This window comes from Opisthocomus hoazin, chromosome 24, assembly GCF_030867145.1.
Source record: "Opisthocomus hoazin isolate bOpiHoa1 chromosome 24, bOpiHoa1.hap1, whole genome shotgun sequence".
Taxonomy (NCBI): domain Eukaryota; kingdom Metazoa; phylum Chordata; class Aves; order Opisthocomiformes; family Opisthocomidae; genus Opisthocomus; species Opisthocomus hoazin.
Window position 1 is genome coordinate 5,663,785 of NC_134437.1, and position 22,931 is coordinate 5,686,715.

General features: G+C 52.1%; 1 protein-coding gene across 2 annotated transcripts in view; it reads right to left on the reverse strand.

Moving 5' to 3' along the window:
- Nucleotides 1-22,931, reverse strand: part of LOC104326841 (protein CEPU-1) — a 332,439-nt gene that overhangs the window by 306,287 nt on the left and 3,221 nt on the right. Inside the window, exon 1 of one of the 2 annotated variants that reach the window (XM_075442554.1) lies at nt 19,769-19,808. The exons of the other annotated variant lie outside the window; for it this stretch is intronic. Within the exon in view, the coding sequence (XP_075298669.1) occupies nt 19,769-19,796 (28 nt within the window). The 5' untranslated portion in view covers nt 19,797-19,808. Of the gene's footprint in view, nt 1-19,768; nt 19,809-22,931 lie in introns of those variants that run through there. 2 annotated transcript variants of the gene reach the window in all.

Genomic DNA, 22,931 nt, shown 5'->3' on the forward strand with positions numbered 1-22,931 from the left:
GCAAAGAGCTTCCCTGGGTGCAGAGGTGCGGCGGGAGCTGAGCAGGAGGGGAGACAAAACTTGGGTGGAAAGATGATAGGAGTGGAGAGCAAGAGTCACAGCAGAGGAGCGCTCGGAAGAAGGGGAGACAATAAAACCCAGAGAGTCAGACAGAGATTAATGAGTGTTTCCCAAATATGATAATTTCTGGACACCAACACATTAAATTTCATATCCTCGTGGGTTCCTGTGAAGAACTGCATCTCTCTGACCCTGTGCACGGAGGGGAGAGGGCCCGGCTGGCTGTGCAGGACCCCGGCACCGCCGACCCACCCCGTGCCACATCTGCCTGAGCTTCTGTGCCCACAGGGGATGACGCCATCGCTCCGCACAAAGCATACGTGATTGTGGTTTCTCGGGGGCTGCTGGATGGGCAAACCCGACCCTTACTCTCAGCCTAGACTTGAAAGGAATAGGATTGTTTTCCTGGGATATTTCAGATCGGATCTGTTGTGGCGATCCCAGAGTTTGCTGGTTGTCTCTCGACACCGTCCCACCACTCCGCACCATCTCCACGTGTGCACCTGAGCCCCGTGTGAACCACGCTCGAGTTGCCACAGCCTGGTGTCACCAGCTTTAAAAAAGCTACCACAAAACCCGTGGGGAAGGGGCTCCCAGCCGCTATCCCCCCAGCAACTGCAAACAGAGACGATCTCCTCTACAAACCACCAGCACATCCTACTGTGGCCATGTTGCCTTCACAGGTCTGGTCTCATTGCTCCGGAGTCGGACAGTTTGCCCAGCGCCGCAGCCCCTGCCAGCTCCCCACCAGGATTTGTGGGCTGTGCAGAACTGCTTTATTGACATTTGAAGGTCTTTGCCAGCCTGGCCCCACATATCTCTGTTATGGAGGATTCACTTCACCCAAGCCTGCTGCCATGAAGTTCAGAGTCAAGTCTAAGCTATCTCTGCCTTCTCAGCTGCTATGACAGTCACCAGCTTGGTGACGAGAAGCATTCTCAGGGCCCCCATCACAGGGTCTGCCACGGTCACCGTGACCTTGCAGCCGCCATGCATGGGGTATTGACACAGGAGGCTCTGCCAGCACAAGCAGCAGCAGAGGAGTAAGCCAGTCCTTCCTACGAGGAGCTGGACAAGGTAGACACGTGCCACATGGTTTGGACAAGCAGCTGAGGTGACCGGGATGACAGCAAACTGCCTAATCTCCTCAGCCAGAGCAGGACACAGCCCAGAGAGCGCCCAACACAAAATGCCCAAACACAAGACAGGGAGAGCACGGAGAGGGCGAGAGCCAAGGGCACGGGTGCTCCATCCCCGGCAGGCCCTTGCCAAATCAAGAACTGATGGACAGATAGAAGGACGTGCAGTACTTAACACAGAAGCAGAAGATGGCAGGATGTGGTCCATCGAGCCCCTGCTGCGGGGGCTCAGGGTTTGAGAAGGCGCAGAGCAAAGCCTGAGACCGGGGTCTGCCGAGGGAAGACGGACTGCGGGCTGTAAGGGGGAAGGCAATTTGGAGTGCTGATGAAATGATGGAGTTCACAACCCGACGGAAAGCAAGCCGCCGAATAAGGATAGCGGACTTCAAAAGCCAGACTTCAACAAATTCAGGAAGCTGGTAGATGGGGTCTCCGGGGAAAATAAGGCACAAAGAAGGGGAGAGCTGGCAGTTCCTGAAAGAGACTATATTACATACACAATAGCAGGCTATCCCCATGCAAAGGGAAGATAGGAGGCATAGTAAGAGGCTGCTATGGCTGAATCAGAAGCCTTTCTATGACCCAGAAATAAAGAAGGAACCATAGGGGAAAGAAAGAATAAAATGCAGAAACAAGGGCTCATAACTAGGGATGGCTATAACAGAACCGCAATAGCACGCGGGGATGAAGTCACCAGCGCTAACATGCAAAACAAGTTCCAATTAACCAGGGACACGAGAGGAGAACAAAAAGGCTCTTGGATGTCTTCAAAGGAAGAGGAAAAGGAAGGTTAGGTCCATCACCAAGCAGGAGAGGAAAGCATGCGGCAGAGATCTTCACTGCTGTGTGCGATTCTGTCTGGGTAAAGAAGGTACATGGTGAGCAGACAGCTCCAAAACACACGTTAACACGGAGAGGGGCACTCACGCCAGAGCAGGGAGGGAAGAGGGTTAAAAACAAAAAATAAGCTGGCAGAGACTGAGTAAGATCTCCTCAGAGTGCTGAGAAATCAGGCAGAATCGTCCCTGAGCCACCAGCGCTGCTCTCTGGGAGCTCGTGAAGGCCAGCAGAAAGGGCAAGAAATCTTCATATCTTGAAGAAAAAAAGCCAGGAGCTGTAGGCAATCAGCTCAGCTTCAATCACCGGGAAGGTACTAAAACAAACGATGAAACTATCACAGCTTGTAAGTCCCAGGAATTTAATAAAGTGAGAAAAAAAAACCAAACACAAAAACACACCACACACAACCACCACCAACATGAGTTTGTCAAGAACAGATCATGTCAAACCAACCTAATTTCCGCCTTGACAGGATAACTAGACGTGGTGGATAAGAGGCAAGCTGTAGACATGATATACCTTGACTTTAATAAGGCTTCTGACGCCGGTCCCACACGGCACCCTCCGAGGACAGTCGAGGAAACACGGTCTGGATGTAATCGCCGCGGCTGGGGGGCGGAGGGGAGGAGGCATAACAGCCTGTTGACAAAGCGCTCTCAAACAGCGCTTATCTATTATTTAAACCAAGCGAGGAGGGCAACCTGCAACGGGATTCCTCCGGGGCCCGTCCCAAGCCCCGCTCTCTCCAACATTTGCATTTAACAGCTTGCATTACCGATCCAGGACCATGCTTATTAAAATTTGCCGATGATGCCAAGCTAGAGGAGAGACGCTGGAAGGGCTCCGAGGGCAGGACCAGAATCTCAAATCACCTCTGGAACGAGCAATAGGAAATCCGATGCAATACACTTAGGGAGGAGAAATCAAATGAACACATAAAAAGGAGCAAGACCAGCTAAGCAACCACGTGCAGAAGAGGACCAGGGTGTTACAGCAGACCACCAACTACAAAGGAATCAACCAGGCTACAAAGATGGCAAATCTTAACGTTAACGTGAGTGTTGTAAGCAGGACAAAGGAGAATTATTTTGCTCCACTTGGTTTCTTTCAAGGCCTCAGCTGCAGTACTTCATCCCGACGCGGGCATCGTGCTTTCAGAAAGCTAAAGGTTAAGTCAGTGTGGCTTAACACATTAGCAACCACCCGCTGCCCTGCGCTAACCACAGCACATCTGGCTCCGCCGAACCCACAGCTGGAGGTTCCCTTTCTTTTCAGATCAATCTAAAACTGCATTTGCCACAGCGCAAGACACACGTCTCTGACTGATGCGACGCAGCTGAGCGCACGTCCGAGCCACGGATGAGTGGGGCTCAGGCCACGGAATAGCAATGAAAGTGCTGAGAGATGCAGATAACTCTAGAGAAAGATGAAAGAGGCTGGGGTTTGCTTTGTCACAAAAAGAAGAAATTGAGTCAGATGTGACAGCACTCTTCCCATACATAAATATCATATGAAGGGAGCGGTGAATAATTATTTGCCTCATCCCTTCGGAAGAGGCAGAAGAAGAAAACAGCCTAATTTGCTGCAGAGAATATTTTGCTTGGGTACTTGGAATAACTCTCACTCAGGCTCACCTTGCAAAAGGTCTCCAGCAAGCTGCACCACCTCCATCACCAGAGAGCAGCTCAGCTGCCCATGAAGGACATCCCACATGTGCCTTACTCCACCCCAGGACCACATCAGCTGGGATCCCCCCTACCCGACGGTTTTGTAATCCTCCAGAGGTTATTCAGCAGCAGGCTAAAACACAGCAAGCTTTCAGGTTTCACAACCACGTCGCAGCAGCGTGACGATGGACTGGACCACAAAACTGGGGAGCATCCTCCGTACAAGCAATCTCCGCAACATCAATGAGATCCATCTGCAAGCACCTGCTCAGCGGTGGGAGCAAGGGCTCCGCTGTCCAAGACAGCGTGACCCCACAAATCACAGCAAGCCACACTCAGCACTTTTATTCTTTATTGTTACAGTTCGGACAGCTCCATTATTTATCCAGATTACTTATTCATGTTCCATTTCCAGGGACAACCCGCTTCGCTGGATAGAGTTATCACAGTCTGCCCTCTCTGCTCACCCCCAGCTCCTGTCCCCCTTCACGTGGCATTTGGATGTGGTGCTACCACTGTTCGTGTAATGATGTTGGCTTTGACTAGAGAGGCACCCTATCCATCTCAGCCCATCACGACTGACCATCCCGTTACCCCTTTGTCCCCTCTCTCACACCACTCAAGGGGTCTGACAAGGGGAGGATTGAAAAATCTCAGCCAAAAATGACAGCTAACTCTCAGACGCTGACTGACAGAAGCACTGAAAATTTCCCGAGGCAACTCAATCAGACCAGGCTTTCTGTCCGTCTTTAGACACCGAAGAAGCCAAACCAATGCAGACAAATATTACTCCAACCCGGAGAGACAGCAAGGGCTGGTCATTAAGAGCTGGGTGGCTGCTGGCTTGAATTCAATAGAGATATCCAACACATTTCCACATCCCCCAGCACCACAGCCTTTTCATCACCCTCATTTCAAGGACGCACCTCGGAGTGCAGGTGGACTTCTACCCATTTTGCAAAGATTTGAAGGCTGAAAGGTCATCACGACAGGTCAGTACCTGTCTCCAAGCTGACTCGGATCACACCATTTGCCCCAAGGCAAGCGAGACCCCAGGTCAGACCTCTGGGCACAGCCTCCCCGACAAGCCCTCATTGCCCAAGGAGAAGTGGACTGGTGGCTCCTGAAGCCACCCAGCTCCGTCAAACACATCTTCCCTCCCCCGGCGGGCTCAGTTTCCCAACTGAAGTGCTGATATATTAAAGTTTCACCCCTTGTGAGAAAGCATTTAGAGAAGAAAAATTATTTCTAGGAGCAAAACACGTCATTGCTAGAACTTGTGATTGCTCCTCTGCCAAGCCCCACGTGGATTCCGAGCCTCCAGGTACCATCAGCTCAAACCCAAAATCTGCAACATCCAACCTCTCCATCACATCTCCCCTCTGGCACACACAAATTCCCCAAGACCACACCGAGGTGGAACGAATAAAAAAAAAAAAACAACCTCAAAACAAGCAAACAAATTCCCTTAACAAAATGCTTAACTCTTGTTAAACAAAGGGAGGTTTCTCCAAGGAGCGATTACAATCAGAGCAGCAGCCTAACCAGGCTTCAGACAGCACTCCAGGCACGCACTTCTGACTGTCAGACAGAGCTCTGCGAGGTCTGCACCCTACTGCAACGGGTGCTGAGCACCTCCGAGCACGCACAGCAGACTTTAGGTTGCTGCTGCCTTCAGCAAGAACTGAAAATACTAAATTCCTGGGCCAGAAGGACTCTCCACCTCGGATATCACACGCAACAATTTTTAGTGACTTCCTCAGTATTTCACCAGTCTTGCTAAAAAAAAAGAAAAAGGCAAAAGCAAGAACTCCAACAGACCTGAAGTGTTCATCTCTCCTCTGGCTTCTCATGCACATCGTCACGGCCATGACCCCGCACGTCACAGCCCTCCTACCAAACGCACCACCACCGCCACCAAGGCCTCTCATGACCTACAAGCAGACGCCTATTTCCAGGTCACTTGAAGAGAGCTGCAACAAGCATAAAGTCCCAAGAAATCACACGCTGAGAGCATAAACGCTCCCAGCTCCAACTTCTCCTCTGAGCCGCCCTTTGAGGTGCAGAACAGCGGCCGAGAGATGCTCTGATCAGCGCGTCTTGATTTCAAACAGCGCCAAGGACCACGTTACGCTTTGGGATAAACGTGACGGGCTGCCATTGAAGTGAGAGAGAGGTACGCACTTCAGAAGCCGGAATTTAGCCTCAAAAAAAAAAAAGTCACTAAAACTAAAATATTAAAGCGCGTTTAAAAACATAATAAGGCAGATTAGCAATCAAACAGAGTGGCTTGCTGGGGGACTGATAAGTGAGGACGATTCCAGGAGCAGATACCACTACTGAAAGAAGGGCAAAAAGGCCTTTAGAGTTTAGAGTAAGAATGGCTTTTGATCCAAAATACAGCACGGAAAATCAGTTTTTCTCATGCATTTTCCATGAGACAACAAGCCCAATCAAGCCTGGTTTTAAGCAGCAATGCTGAAGCTCCCACCCGGAGTGTTTTGCACTGGGAAGGACGAGCAATTGCCCGGTGACTCAGTAGCACGATGCCAGCTGCGGCCTCATCCCTCTGGTCGATATTCAAACCACTTTTGACTCACTCAGAAAATTATTTGACCCAGCCTGGTCCCAGCTTCCTGAGCCATGCAGCGGAGGAGCTGCAAAAGCCTTGCCCCTTCACCAGTCCTGCTGGAACCGGGTCTCGATTGCATTTGCTCATTAAATCCTCCACGCAGGAGACACCTTTCATCTCTTAGTGCTGTCCTACACAGTGGAGAAGTCGTCGGGAGGAGTCAGCGTCAGGGACGGGCTGGGAGGATGGCGGGAGCTCGGCGCTTTTCCTCAAAGATTTTCTCAGCGCCTTACTCAGCGATTCTCGAGACACAAATAACTAACGAGGCGGCAACGTGTTGAGCTGCAGAGGATGGAGTGCCTGTTGCTACAGCCCCAAACCTTCCGCTGTCTTCAGACAGAGGAATCGATACAGGGTCTGACACCCATCGAGCTTTGGCGTGCCTACAGGCTAGCAAGAGGCGACCCAGGAACCAAGTATAACTCACAGGACACCTCCGTCACCTGCACCGAACCCCTTTAAGGTGTCAAACCAGCCCGTGAACGAGCCATGAGAAGGCGCAAGCACGCTGGGGCTCAGCGGTCCAAGGAAACCAAGGGGCGGGAGGTGCTTCTCCCAGGGTCCCAGCCACCAAGGGAAGCAGGGGGACCCCCACTTGCTAACCACACTCAGGATGCCAGCTGCATTCTCCCAGCTCGGGCCGAGCGGCTTCGCCCGGGGGGCCTCAGGCTGATCCCCCCTCCCCAGCACGCTTTCATCTTCCGGCAGCGCTCGGCTCATGGGGATGTTCCAGCCTTGTTACTTCATCTGGGGTCAGGGAGACTGAAAACATAAGTGTATAATCCTTTCACGAGTTAATTAAAGTACCCATCCATCCTTCATCCAAACCATTAGCCACGGGTTTTTACAATTAATTATTTGGAACCAAATCAAACAAAACAAATGGAAGACAACGGAGAAAGAAGAGATAAAGCAGAGCCGAGACGGCGTGCTCCTGCGGCAGGGCATTAGCAGGGCTCCTCCGTGCCTCCCATTACGGCCGGCACGACCGCGTGCTGGAGGTGAGGACCCCAAATCAAGTTTGGGTGCTGTGTCAAGCTGCTTCTGTGACCTCGGATAAACCTCTCCATCTCTCCTCGCTTTACTGCCGGCCCCTCACGCCGTACCCAGCACGCCCTCCCTTCGCCCCCGGCAGACCCCTGCGAGTGCAAATAAACTACAAATAAATGATTTACAAACCACAAGGGCTCTTTACGGGGGTCTTGGTAGGATGGGGCAATGTGGGCGGACAGGAGCCAGTGCTCCCAGCACCTTCCAGCACTGACTCGCCCTGCTGCCCGAGGTCTCACAAAAGCATCTGCCAGACCTCAAACGAGCCGGGAGCAGAGCGGAGGAGCCTTTTCACCCGCACGGAGAGCCCGGGAAGGGCTCCTGAATATTGCAAGGAGGGCAAGCAGCTCTCCTCCTCGCTCGGGCGGAGGCTGGGTCCCCAGCCGAAGCTCTCTGGCCTAGTTTATCTCCTCTCTTCCATGATCTCTCTCCTTTTCGAATGCTTCATTCCAGCACAGGTATGCGAGGGGAGAAGGGGAGGTGGGAACAGGGAGCCATCCTTTCTTTCCTCCACGTTTTTTCCTTCGCGTCTCCTTCCCTCTCATTTGCCGTCGCAGCTACGCTCCGTCTCTTCTCCCCAACCTCCCTCTCCTCCATGCCCTCCCTACTCCCCATCAAGACAAGGTTTAATGTCTTTCTATCTCTTCCCGGGTAAATTGCAGCGAGCCTGCCGGCTGCTCGGGTGGAACACACTGTTTTATATGCACCATAAAAGGAGAGAACTCTGTAAACAATATTATTTTTAATAAAATCCCAGACTTTGGCAGGCCAGCTGCTTTTGTGTCTGTCTTAATTTAATCAGACGATCAGCTCTCTCAAGCAGCAAGAGGGAATGAAAAGCATTAGCAAGGAATCAAGGAACTGGTGAGGAAGAGACACGATTTCCATCAAGTGCTTTCTGGCCCAGTGTGCTGCTATGTGAGCGGGACCAAGTTTTTGGGAAACAGATTCCCAGTCTGGCTCATCCGAAAACAACTTTGTCAAGGCGCGGGAAGGACGTGATCACATCCAGGCACAGAACACCCGTCCTACAGTGCTTGAAAAAGAGCCACACGGCTGCTACGGGCGATGAATAAACCCAGCCTTAGCGGTATTTTCGGTTTCAGCAGATCACCGCGGCTCTCCCTGGGCAGCGGGAGGTCTCTGCCGTACCCCCCGCTCCCCAGGACGGTGCTCCCCACGCCCGCACCCAGGTACAGCCACCCAAAACAGCATCCATCAGCTGCCCACCCGCGGCCGAACCCCAAATCACGCCGGCCAGCGGTGGCACGCCCCGTCTGCCAGGCCAGAATTCAAAACCAAATCAACACAGCATTAAGGATGCAATATTAAATTCTGCAAATACATCCCTGAAAGTCCGGCCAAGGCTACGGCACGCATGGGCAGGGGAGAAGCCTTCTCCGAAGAGCGGCGGGGAGGAGACGAGGTTGGCGGCTGGAGCAAGGGGAGAGGGAGGGCAGCCCCAGGCACTCCTTGACACGCAGCCTTGCAAGCAACAGCTGAGTTGGAAAGGTGTCACTTACAGACAGCAAAAACCTGGCAGAAGCAGCTGATTTCGTGACACTTTTGTTCTTCGAGACCAAGCAACAGCCAGCGAGCATCTGCTGCGCCCAGACAACTCCCTCTTGCTCCAAGCCCTCACAAGAGGCTTCACTGCCAGCAGGCTCAAGACTTGGCCGTGATGTCCTCTGAGCCTAAACCGTTGCAGATGTGATCCCTGCCTCTTTCTTCTCGCTCTTTTGGGGTTTTTTTTGCAGCCAGAGCAGCCTGGAGCAGAGAGCAGGACTCCCCAGGCCTGGAGCAATCAAGGGTTCCTCTGCTTCCACTCAAAGCCACAAATCCTCCAGAACAGAGATCCTCAAAAATATGAAATACTAATCGCTAATTACAGACACAAAGCAAACAAACTAATTGATATTTACTTGTTTACCCAGTCACAAAAAAATGTTAATCACTTTGCATGTATTTTTAAGATATTAAACCGTGCTAAGGCGCAGCCATAAATACCACCAGTAAAGCAAATATGGTGCTCGGCATTGCAAAGGAATTAAAATTAGTATTTAATTACAAGAAATCGCTCGAAGTTCTTTTGCTACCATTAATCACTTTCAATTATGAATGTAATTATAAGTCATCTTTTCTCTTTGGGTGGTCGCTGCTGGGACCTGAATCGGTGACCCTCTGCTCCGGGAGAGAGCACCCCACTCGGCTCGTCAAATGACAACTCCTCGCCGACCGCGCCAACGGGACCCATCAATTAGTGCCTTTATAGAGCTCCTAAGTGCCAAGGGCATGCAAACAGGGAGAGGGCGAGGAGGAAGACTGAGCTACTTCATCCCCTTGGCTTGCATCGATTTTTACACCATCCGCCCGCCGGCAGCGTAAGAGCAGAATCAGGGTTAGCGAGACAGATAAATTGATGTGAAAAATACTCCGTCCTCAAATCATTAAAAGGCGAGATGATAATGTTATCTCTTGCTACAAGGCAAATCAAAGCCCAGGGAGCTCCCTCCCTGTGACACAAAGCTTCCCAGCGGGGAAAGCATGGCAGCTCAACTCCATGCCGGCAGAAGAAGAGCGTGTTAGAGGGCACAGCCGAAACTTGTCCCCTTCCACCTCTTGGCTCTGCTCTCCCCCAGTCCTCACCTCCTCCTGGGCAGGCAGTCGCGAGCCGAACTGACTCTACACCTGGGTTGCACTATGGTCAGCATCACCTCTCGGCAGTACAAAATGGGGCGTGCTCACTGTGGAGGTAAATTTTCAGCTAAGGGTCCCTTCTCAGGGGTATCTGTATTGGGAGTCGGCAAAGCATAATTAAAAGCAAAATGGCCACAAGCTCTGATTTTTATTTTCTTTTTTATGCGGGGGGTGGCACTTTTCTTCTGGGGGACATGCAAATAAAACAAAACAAGGCTGAATAACTATTGAGTGCTGAGCCTTCACCGTTGGTTCAGAGCTCAAAGTTTGGGACAGCGAAGCTCAAGCCTTGACTGCAGGCAGTCAGTGGAAATAAATCCACACATCAGGTTGGACGAAGGCTGCTGCTGGCAGAGCATCTCCAACCTGGGACACCAGGGCCCTGGTAACTGTCACACTCCCCCCCAGCCCACGCAGCCTCGCAGCCTGCTTCTGGCACCGCACAGTGCCAAAAACGACCAACACGCAGAAGGCAACGCAGAAAATCACATGGAAACATCCCCTTTTGGTTCCCTCGGCACTTCTGCACAGGGAATGTGCTTAGACTGTCCTTATCTTGGTGGGAACAGTTGTTAGCAATAATGAAATCATCCAGTCCTTTTCTTTTGAAATCCAGCCACATCCTTTGGCTCCAGGAAACAAGGGCAGTGACATGTGCTGTTTTCATAAAAAGCCACAAGACAACATATTTCATTGCAATAAATTCCCTTTCCTCAAGTGAATAGCGAAGGAGAGAGATTTCAAGGACGAGAAAAGTTTCAGCCAAAAGAAGGGGCTGAGCTGAACTTTTGCTCATCTGACACTTCTCGCGAAGCTGGCTATTCACAATCTGAAGAAGGTCGGATGATGACACCACTTGCTACTTTCTTCTCTCCACGCTTGCTCCTTCTGTCTCAGCTCCTCCAACGATAATCCGAATCGGATTCGGAGCCGTGAAGCAGGCTGTGAAGCCTGTTGAATTTCCACACCAACACGAAGTCCAACACGATGACTCTCTGCCGGGAAAGCCCAGCCTCTGGAGGATGGCCGCTCCTCTCCCCACGTTGGCCAAGAGTCCAGGGAGGACTCCAGCCAAAAGCTCCATGTGTTCCTCCCAATGGAGACTCGCGGCCAGCTTGGAATCCGCTCACTAGGTTATAAACCTAGCCAAACTGCAGGCTTCATCCTCACCTCATCCTCCCCGGGCTCTCTCACTGCTTGGTTTCAGGTCCAGGCCAAGACCCAAATTCCCTGCTAGGTGCTCCTCCCTGCCGGAGATCAACCCAGCATCCCAGCGAGCGCGTTGCCGCCCGGGCAGACGACACACACAGCGACTTAGCAGCTCTGCACCTGAATTAACCAGGCACCGTCCCGCCGCGCCGTGCTGCGCTGCCTCCTAATTAGCAGCCTGCATCTCGCCGTCCTCCCGGTACTCGGCCGAGCCTCCCCTTCCCTCCGCTCCTCGCTCATTCTGTTCACTGAGCTAATTGCTGAGCGCCTGCACCCTGGGTGTCTGCTGCTGTTGGAGAAGATTAGTATTTTTACAGAGGGAGAAAAAAAGATTAAAAAAAAAAAGATTGTGTTTTTTAAAGCAGATGAAAGGAGAGCCCAAGGAGATGTGCATTTGACTCTCAAACACGCTCCTTCAAGTCTCCCTCAGCAGTACTTAAAGGCGTTTCCAAAGCAAGACTTTATGAATGCTAAATGAACCCGGCGCCTTGTTCCTCTGCCACAAGAAAGGAAAAAACTTATCTTTTATATACAGTATTTCCTTTATGGCTGACACTGTGCATCCTGCATTGCTACTACCAGCCCCGCTTCAGAGGCGAAGGCTGACCTTCACAAAGTCACAGGGCGACCGCTGCCTCACCGGGCTGGAGCAGCACGCCGCTGGGCAGGGGTCGGGGATCCAGGCTGGGTCCCAGCAGCCACGACCCATTTCACCTGCTGCTTTCCAGCAAGGGCAAGGTGAGAACACCACAAACGGGGAAAAGTTGAAAGTCTTGCTTTCCATCGCTGTGATCTCAGATGCCCCGGCCAAACCTGGGACATTGGTTGAGAAATATCACCTTAAAGAAAGCTTCCTCGGGATGCAGCTCAGCGAGAGGGATCCAGGCTGGGCAAGGGGAATGATGCACCAGGGGGGAAACAGCAGCAGCCCAGCAAACCAGAAGGACAAGGGAGAAAACACACCCCTGACCATCCAGCTCTGCAAACCATCGCTACCGTCACCTCTGCTTCACCAAGGGATGCTGGCGGGCTCCTCATCCCAGCACCCAAACGCTCCCCAGTTTCAGAAGGGACAAGCAGTGAGCACATTCAGCATCCGAGCACCTTTGGCCGTCTGGGTCATTTGGTCATGGCTACACAACGCTCTCACAAACCGAGCCGACAGCACGATGCGGTGCCGAGACCGCCCGCCGCCCTCGCCAAGAGCCTGCTCCCAGGCTCGGGCTCGCCCTTACTGCGGATTTCCAGCAGGGCCTCTACCTTCCCCTCCTGGTAAACAGGGGAGGAATCCATTTAACTTCACACAAAACACTCTGGGCCGAAGCTGGTCTGCGCTCTTAGGAAAGCATCCACCCAAAGGAAGTCTTGGGAGATTTAATTAGCTACCGCCTGTGCTGTTTGAGCTTGTTAGGTGCCATATAACTGCTAAATATTATTATTATCTCTGCAGGTACAGCAGTTTGTTAGGATAATGATAGTGATTGACATTTCCCTGGCATCTTTCATCCCAACCAGATCCCATATTACTCTATTATAAAACACTGTTCTGCCTTGATCCGCCATATGTCTCCAAACTGTCAACAGGATCATAACTGGCTCGGCATTGCCAGAAGATGGAAAGGCACAAAGCGGCTCTTGCAAGTTCACAGGCTCTATCGGAAGCTGAGCAAGGACCAGCTCAACTTTGTGCTCAAGAATATAACCTGCACAGGTATACATATGGCATAGCTAGAGATTCACGGGCTCTCCTTCAACATCGACACGGAGCAAAGCTGCGAGAAGCGGCCCTGTAAGCCATCACAGCACCCAAAAACCTCCCCAGCCCATCCCCGTCCCCCTCTCCTGGCAAGCAGCCGTGGGTTCCAGCACCCAACCAGCCCTTTGAAAAATATATTCCAGGGACAGCAAAGCAAAGGGGCCCCTGAGTGATTAATTGGAGACTATCAGTTTGGGATAGGTCTCTAAATTCTCATTAAGTCAGGTGCTGAGGCATCGCACATTAATCGAGAACATTTCCCCTTCGGCCCAAACAAATAAATAACTCTTGTATAATTCAGGGAGCACTGGGTGGAGCCATCTCTCCCCCCTCTCTGTCTCTTTCCAACTAACCAGTGAATAAAACATCGCCCACAAATCTATTAGGCTAATTTTAAATCCTGACAATTTAGCAGCACTTCAGCAAGATAAGAGCCATTTATTAAAAGCCACAGTTCATTAAGCCAAATGCTGCTGGCGTATTTACTCAGAGAAACGGGGCTGGGCTCGACTCTCTCCGAGGCCAGAACTCCCCAGAGGAGGAGGAGTGAACCTGTTTCACCCAAAGAAGAGGGGCCAGCATGAACCTTCGCCCACCCCAAGCCCGCGCGGGGCTGCGGGTGCCTGCCGTTGAAGGGGCTGGAAGCTCCGTGAAGCGAGAGTCATGGGATGCTCTGCAGGTTCACTGGCCAGGGCTACGAGAAGTCTCCAGGAGCTCGGTCAGAGGAGCAGCTGATGTGGCTCCACGCGTTGCAGCCATCTTCTGCAAAGCCACACCAGGGGCTCCTCCCGAAGCATCAAACTTAGAATCCGGATCGGACACGCACCGCTCCGGACCCACTCCCGTTCACAGCGAGCACAGATTGCCTTGGGAGAGGGGACGATGGCTTCCGACAGCAAGCCAGGAGAGGGTTATTTAAGAAGAGCTGTTGCTTGCCAAACGCTACCAGATTGCAGCCGGAGCTTTCCTCCCTCCAAGCTGCCGCCTGACATCGTTGCGAAACCCCCTCTGCTGTGCCACCACACCGGCTCCCAGAGGGGCTGTGACGATGGCAGCGGGTGCGTCGGGACACGGGGAAAGGGCTCGGGGCTTCCTGCTGCCAGGGTGGGAGCAGGAAAGAAACGGAGACAGAGTCAGCACCGCGAGCAGCCCTGCTCTCCGGGAAGCGGGATTTTTATTAGCCCTCATCAGGGATGAGTTTGGCTCTGCCCGAAGCGATGTGCCGAGGGGACGCGAGAGCCACAGCCCCGTGAAAGCGAGCTACCACGAGCCCACCTCACGCCAAAGCAAGTCTGCCAAGCAAAGACGTGCCCAGCACAACCTGGCAGAGCACACACCGGCATCGAGGAGCTTCTTCGAGCAGCAGGCAGCAGAGGGCAGTGAAGAAATCCCACCTCGCATCCTCCGTTCCAGCGGAGACAGCCAAGGGACTTTATCAAGCGCGATGGACCCGCTGCGCCTTTCACCTGCACACGCTCGCAAGACAGTCTGGAGTCACTACAGAATCTCCCTTTACAGTCAGAGCTGAAAGGAGCATTATAAAGGTGAATTAACATTTTAAAAGAATGTAAAAAACCCAGAACTGTTCTAATGATGATTAATGGGAAGCTATAAGGGAGGCCACGACCTCCTAGTGTCATTAAATGGATTGGCAGGTTTCTGAGCATTAATTATAAATAGCCACAGGAGTTCGAGTGCTTAGCAGAATGATGATAAATCCGTGACACGGGCAGAGGGACAAGGAGTCAGGAGCACAGGGGAACACGTGCCTGGGTGTGCACGCACACGGCTCGGCGTGCAAGGAAATAGGGGTTTGCACGCGTGTCACGCGCAGGAGAGACAAGGAAAGCAAAGAAGCGCAAACGAGTCCGTCTGAGCATGCTTCTGTGTTTGGGTGGATACAAGGATGGAGCGAGAGAGAAGGGGAAATGGGTAAATGATGAATTAGGCCCTGCCACTCCATCACATTTTCTAAATGCTTTATATCCCAAAAGCTATAAAAGCAATATTCCTTTCTGGCCTTATTGGAGCCATTTCTGTACGGCAATCACATCTGTTTCCTCAGGGATTTGAGCTGAACTGTGCCTTGGCGGCTTTTTTTTTTTTCTTCTCCTCCTTTTTTTTCCCTCCCCTTTTTATTTACTCTCTAGCCTGCTACCCAAGCAGGGTCAGAGCATGCATACAAATAGGGAGGAGGAGTGAAAAACAAACAACCCCGAACCAGTGGCAACAAACAGACAAGAAGTGCCTTCAAACTTCTCCAAACTCCCCAGCCCATCAGCAAAGAAGCAGCTGCAATAACCAGGGGCCGCCTGGATTCCGAATCACTCTGCTCTCACGGTTAACGCTTCCTTCTCCTCGACGTGCCTTATCCCACAGCCGCACCGACGCGAAGGAGACCGCGTCCCAGGGCGGCATCGCCTCGGGTCTCTGATCCGCCCAGCCTGCCGGGGATTTACGCTCTCGCTAAGAGCCCTTGGAGAGCTGCTCACCGATAAAAGCCCCAATCCCTCTCCGAACACCACGGGGACCCGGAGTCGCAGCCACAAAGGTCCGTTTGCTCCGCAAGCCAGGAGAAGAGTTCTTGCAGGGGTATGGAAACGGGAGGTCGCCGCGAACGGAGTACCAGGATGCTGTCAGAGCCCTGGGATCGCGGGTCTGAATAAACACAGGGGATGAACGCAGCGAGGACCTCAGGCTCGTTAATGAGCTCTCCCAGCGAACCGCATCGACTGCGGAGGGCGAAGGCTCCTCTCGCTGCCAGGGGAGAGAACAAAAGGCTCCAGGGGAGATGCCAAAGGGGCAGCCCCGTCCCCGGGCACCCAGAAACCCCCTCTTAGCTCTCAAGAGGGAGCCGGGAGCTCTATGCATCGGCAACCGCATCCCATCACTCAGCCCAGTACCCAGCCACGGGGCATTTCCATTGGGATTGGGTTCCCTGTCTCCTTGCCCGCCCTATACGGAATCAAAAGCACGAGCCAAAAATCACCTGCACCGAAATTAAAAATATTCCTGTTTCTATTTAGGTTTAAATATCATTACCTCACGGGGCTCTTCCAAAGGGAAGCGTTACTTCAACTGATTGGAAAACGGTGGCAAAGGAACAGGTTCTCCATACAATTTTCTTCATATCTTATTAGTCGCAATACAATTACAGTGAATGCATCAATTCTCAGTCCCAGCAGCTCCTGGAAAGAGCCACCTATTAAAAGCTGGCTTATTAATGGGATTGTACATCCAGGATTAACCGGGCCGCGTTGCCCATTTCCATTTCTCACTCCACAAGTGCTTTTGTTTGCTTAATAAGCTGAAGTAACTTGAGAATGACACAACTTAGAGCTTCCCCCATTTGCTGTGCATATCGCCAGCAAATTTAATAGCACTTTGCTTTCCTTTAACGGTGTTGCTCTGGGATGAAACCCGGCACACGCCGCCAGGGAAATCCACGCAGCAGGGCGGGGAGCAGGGAGAAGGGGCTTTCTGCCTTTGGAGACTCCTGATTGATTTAAGGCTTTAAACCCCACGTGAATTTGCAATCCCAAAAACCAGCTACCAAAGCAAGCAGGCTGGACGAGAGCCAGGCTACCACTGCAACACCATCCCACGAGCGCTTCGAAAGCCTCCGGCCGCCCCGGAGAGCATCGTCCCACCCTGGAAGCCCCATCAGATCACGACGGTGGGACACCAGCCCCGCTCCCGAGCACCGTCCCCACGGTTCGAAGGCAGGAACGCTGTCTCCCAGCGCAGATATTCCTGTGGCAGCCAAGTCAATGCATGTTGAAGCAGGGTAATATAGTATGACTTTTCCCTTTAATGGAATTTTTCTAGCCCACTAGGAAAAAAAAGACTCCATTAGCCATACTACAAAGGCTCCTACTTATTAGTATTTTAGAACAGCGGCAAAAACATTTCTTGAATCTAATTATTGCTGACAAATATGAAAATTGAAATCAAAGTTAAATTTTCAGCTACAGTGCCTCATACAGCAGCAGCTAGCCATCTCCCAACTATAGCACCAACACATTTATTCTGCTGGGAAGGCTGCGGAGATTGGGTCCCCCCCGCCCCCGCCAGCCCACCCCTCCATCTTCGGCAGCATTAACTCTGACATATTCATCTCCGCAGCCGGGGCCGCGTAACTAACTTCATGTTTACCAGTCGCACGCAGCCGACAGATCCGAGCGAGGCTTGCAGGGGCTGGAGAGGGGAACAGGGCGCTATTTTTGGGGGTTTTAATTTGTTTTTATTTATTTCCAGCTTTGCTCTCTCCCACCTCCTTCCAACCCGACCTTAAATAGGAGCTGCTGGTTGATTTTGAATTCCTCGAGACAGAGAATCTGGAAGGGAGGGGAGAGCAGAGAGGAGGGTGGGGGGGAAAAAAAAAGCCTTGTCAACATATTTCCTTTCTCCTACCTCCCCCCAACATACTGTAAAAATCAATCCCCTTTGTCATTTTGCTCTGCTTGTGTGAATGTTTAATGGCTGTCGAGGGAGATAATGATTGCTGCTAGGAAATTCATTTCAGATTTGCTATTTATAAAGTACTTGGTGCTCAGGTGGGAAATTAACATCAGGAAGGGGGAAAGGGACAGAACCGGGGAAAAAAACGCAGCAGGAGAGGAGGGATGAGATGCTGCGGGGCTGGCGGGAAGCAGCCAGCGCCCCAAAGAGAATTTCCATCTGCTCCGTCTCTCCTGGGACGGAGGGAAAAGGCTTGCACATGGCGGGGACCGCCACGCTGGGGACACATGGGTGCTCCCCAGCTCCTCCAACCCCTTCCCGGTGTGCAAGGGATGCAGAGCCGGGGTCGCTTCTGCAGCCGGCGATGCTCCTCGCGCACCCATCAGCCCAAAAACCTGACCACCAGCACCGCTGATGGTTTGCACCCCAGCTCCCTCTCCAGCCTCCCAGCCGGGACCCTCGCCCCTCTGCGTTACCCGCAAGCCTCGTCCGAGCCCCCTGTCCCCGCAGCGCCCGACAAGCTGCTGCCACTTGCTTGGTTTCTCGAATCCCGGGGGAATTCCCGCCTGCGACGCAGCCGGATCCCGCGCAGCCCGCGGTACGCACGCACGCTGCCATGGAGTTGTTAATTCCTCGTCTCAGAAGTTGCTTTTCACTTTCTGATTTTTCAATAATAGGCTTGGTACGAATCCCTTAAGCTTCTGAAATAAGCTGAAAACCGCTTTTCCAGCCATTTACATAAACACAAGTGGATCAGAAGGAATAATCATAGTTTATGCATTATTTGGGGGCTTTGGAGCCAGCTGCTAATGCGATGTCAGGTTTTGAAGCCCAAAACATACAATGGGAAGCGTTGACGTGCAGAAAAGCGGCACAAAAGGTAAACAATAAATAATACAAATTTTCAACTGTTGTCTTCAATGACAACGCGGCTTTGGCTTTGCCGCTACCCCGGCCTCTAATGGCTCCCGCTCCCCGCCAGCCGCGGTCCAGAAAGGGCTTCATGAAGAGAGATGTCACTCACGCTAAATCCAGATTCACCCCTTGCCAACCAGCCCTGCCGCTCTCCCGTGCCTTGGCCCGCTATCAAAAAACCCGGTGCGAGCTTTGGGGATTGACTTCGCAAAAAAAAAGAAAACAGAGAGTCTAACGCAGGCACCCTCTGATCTATAAATACCATCTGTCCTGCAGGTGGGAACGAAGCCCAAAACCAACCGAACCAACCCAGGAACTTAGGGCTATTCACCAGGTAACTCCTACAAGAGGCGGGGGGGGAAACCCAATTAAATAGCGAGATGATATTATGGTACTAATGAACCCCGCTTCGCTTCAAGTGCTTGTCAGGCTTCCAACGAGGCAGGTCACATTTGGCTTTCAAACTAGTTCTTTAAATCAAGAATGCCGTTTCTGGCAAAATCAAAACGTTATCAGAGGATCTGTTTTGAAGAAATAACAATAAAAAATGTAACAAGGCTCCAGACTCCAAGCTCTTTTGATACCGCTGGAATGCAGCCTTCGGATTTCTTGGTTTTTTTGTTTGTTTGAAATCGCTTTGCAACTTTGTACATAAAGATACTGCAAGCTCCAAATCGGAACAAAAATACTTCTAAATCAATCCCTATTTTTTCCAGAATTTGCTTTCACTGGGAATTTGCGATCTTTCTGTTTTACTCTGTTTTGGAATAAAATAAAAAATACTCTCAGTTTCTAACATTACACAACTTCCTGTGGCATTTTGTGCTTCTTAGGAGCTGCTGTCTCCCATCGTGAGTCACGGGGGGATGCGAACCAGCCACACGGGTGAGGATCTGTGGGTTTACAAGCTCCTTTCCAGGCTACATCAGGGTTTCCCCACGCTCAGTGATGCACGGTCACAAAGCAGGGGGGAAAAGACCTTCTCCTTCTCAAGGCAAATCCAGGTTAGCCAGACCAGACACAAGGGGGAAAGACGCCTGGTGACCTTACGGAGTGCACGGCCAAGTGAAGATGGGCAAGGACCAAGCAGAGCGCCCAAATCACTGCCGGGCAACCAGACCCAAGTCCCAGCCCAGAACCTCCAGACTCACAGCATCTTTATTCCACTGCTTCCCACCAAACCCCCGCTGAGCCCCCGCTCCCACCCTCCCTGCAAGTCAGACCCCACCACGGCTCCAAAACTAAGAGCCTGGCACGAGCAAAAGCTGGCTAGATGGATAGAGATGCCCTCACGCCTGGTGCTGAGCTTCCTCGTACCCCACTGACGCCGGGGTCCACCCACCTCCAGAAGGTCCTCGGTGCTGCATCATGACTTTTCAAGCTTGGCAGCAGCTATGTCACCCTGTCCCCATCCCTGTGGGAGGGCGGAGGGTGCCGTGCCAGCTTCCATCACCGCCTCCCCAGGGCTTTAAAAGGAAATATTCCAACCACCAGTAATTTATGCACTTTGGATCCCCGGGATCCTGGCTTCCCCGCACGGCTGCTACAAAGCATCTCGGAGCATCCTCGGCTGCCTGAAGCCCTGCTCAGAGGGTTTTTAGCAGCTCCTCCTGATTCGTAAGCGAAGCATGCGGAGGTGGAGGAGTCGGAGGAAGAGAAAGAACGGGGAGGAGGATACCAAGAAGCGAACACTGTCTTTAGTTGGAACAGTCAGTGGGACAAGGGGGTCAAGGGGTCAATTAATTTACAACAGCTTTCAGCATTGGACATATTAACTGTAAGCGCATCAAAAATCCATGATATCCTTCTCGGCGGGAGATAACAGCGCGCGGCGAAGGCAGCACCTCTGATTTATTATTAACCAAGAGCAAGGTGCGTGCTTTGGGAACGAGGAGGGAGGTGGCTGGCTCCTCCGAGCTCGCAGCCGCGCTGGGAGCACGGCGTGCACGATGCCTGGAGCGGGCACCGGCACCCGCAGAAAGGCTCCGGGCCCCCGGGATTAGGGTGCCCAGGGGACGCCGTGACCAAGAGCTCATCCTTTGCCTTTTTTTTCTGCCTATAAAAGCTACTAAAGGCGTGGAAAGACCCATGAGCAGAGGTGGAGGGTGCTGGCTGAAGGTGGGAGACAGCAGCGTGGCTACAGAACCCCACTCTCGGGCACCTTGCTCTTTATGGCCCCAGTTTGAAACCAAGAGCTCAACTCCAAGTCGTGGCTCCAAGACAGCCGTGAGCCTTTGCCATGAATATCCGAGATGGATCACGTTTGGGTCCCATTGAGTCTAACGGGAGGTTTGCCACTGCACATCAAAGGAGCACTACCAACAGCATTGGGGAAAACAAAAAAAATAAAAAAAAAAAAATCACATTTACCCTCTTTAAAACCTTACTCTACCACAGCATTCCTTCAACTGGGGAACAAGCAAAGAAAATTCTGCCTTCTCCTGCCACTACTGAAGTTTAGGAAGGAAAGCCAGATGCAGAAGAGGGTTTTTTTTTCCCCTCATCCCCACGTGGTGCTTCACAGGCTGTGGAGGAAGGCTGGAGCCCACCTCTGTCATCTGACTGCCAGTTGCCTGGGAAGGCAGCTGGTGAGCTCTGCCCCTCCACCCCAGATTATCACAGAAAACAGCAATTCTTGCCTGCTAACGTAGCCTAGATCTGTCGACGGATCAATTTTTTCCCCATAGGGAGAAAATAAAATGGGGGGGGAGGGAAATCACAAACATGGATATTTTTAAGCAAAAGCAGCAAGAAAAACACATGAAGCAGACAATTCCAATATCGAATGCACTCATCTCGTACGCGAGTTGGGGTTGGCACAATGGGAAGGCAGAAAATCCATAAGGCGGGCTCACTACGATGGTCAAAATGCCTACATGGAGAAGGCAAAAGTAGGTTTTGCTAGGCACCAGGACATCCAAAACGGGCTGCAGCCTCCAGAGCGCCCAGCACCACCAAGTCTTTGCAAAAGGGTAGACAACTCTGGTTTGAGCTGGCTGGGACGGTCCCTACGATGCTTCAGAAATCTAGTTATACCAGAGGAGGTTTGTTCAAAGCTCACAGCCACCACTTGATCTTCTCTGCTTGTCAAAATCGTGTTCCCCTGGCCAGTCAGTGAGTCCCATCCCGAATGTAGGATCGGTTGAGCAGTTCCCATACCTCCTTGGCCATGCAGCCCAGGTCTGCTTAATTGTCTCCTCATGTACCCCGCTGCAGATAATCACAGCCACCTTCTTCATGCATTGTAAGGACAGCAAGCAACCGTGTGTCCAAAAATGCGTGGCAGCATATGGGACCTCCTGCACCTCCATCCCACAATTGGGGCTGCTAAAGCTCTCATAGCTACAGCAGGAGCCAGCCCCAGCGCGTGTTCCCCATCACACCGCACATATCACAAATCACAACTCTGTTGATAGAGATCTCACCATCTACGCGGCGTAGAGCAACCACAACCTCACTCCTCGCTGTCTTCTGCCAGCCCACCGCTGCACGACCGGCTCAGTGGAGGGATGCTCCCGGGGAAGCAGCAATACAGAACCACTGAGTGGTCGGGGTTGGAAGGGACCTCTGTGGGTCATCTCTTCCAACCCTCCTGCCGAAGCAGGGTCTCCTACAGCAGGCTGCAGAGGACCTTGTTCAGGTGGGTCTTGAATATCTCCAGAGAAGGAGACCCCACACGCAACACATCCAAAGACCAAACCGAGATCCCAAGCGCCAACCCAGCACTTCAGGTGTCCATCCCACATTTCTGCGCAATGCAGCCAGCTTTCAAAAGCATCCTTCCAGTGGCAAAGGTCTGCCTGGGTTCCTGTTTACTCTGCTGAGTCTTCGAAAATGTGCCAATTAATCCCGTGTGGTGGCCTGATTTCCAGAGGTGCTGGGTACCTGCTTACAGCTTCGGTTAAAATCAACAAGAATGACAGATGCTCAGCAACGCTCCAAACCAGGCCATTGAGCAACCAGAGCGCATTCCCCTCCTTTTATGTACTACATATAACTGGGTTATCTAATCATGTAGGTATTGATTATTACTGTTATTACCTATTAAATAGCTATTTTCTGCTGTTGGGGTGAATATCACATTTTATTGACCTGCACGGTAACTATTAACCACCACGAAGCCACATCTAATATTTTCCCCGGGGAACGATAAATTCGGCTATTCGCAGAAAGCTGTCGATACGCGTAATTCTTCTTCTACTCATTCATTAGCGCAATTACCTTCTCGCACGACCTGCCAGAAGGTTTCCCCCTCCCGCCTCCGCTGAGATAAAGTCCCAGGCGGTGCTCCTGAGCCCTGCCCGAACCCTGCCCGAGGGGATGCAGCCGCCCGCTCCTCCCCGTAGATGTGTCTCCGGGCCAGACCCAGCCTTCCCGCCGCGCACCAGCGTAGCCCGCGTCTCGCTTCGGGCGTTATCTGCAACCCAGCCACATCGGCCGAGCGACTCATTCTCTCGGATGAGGAACGCTCCGCGCATGATGTTGACATATGCTATTATTTTACA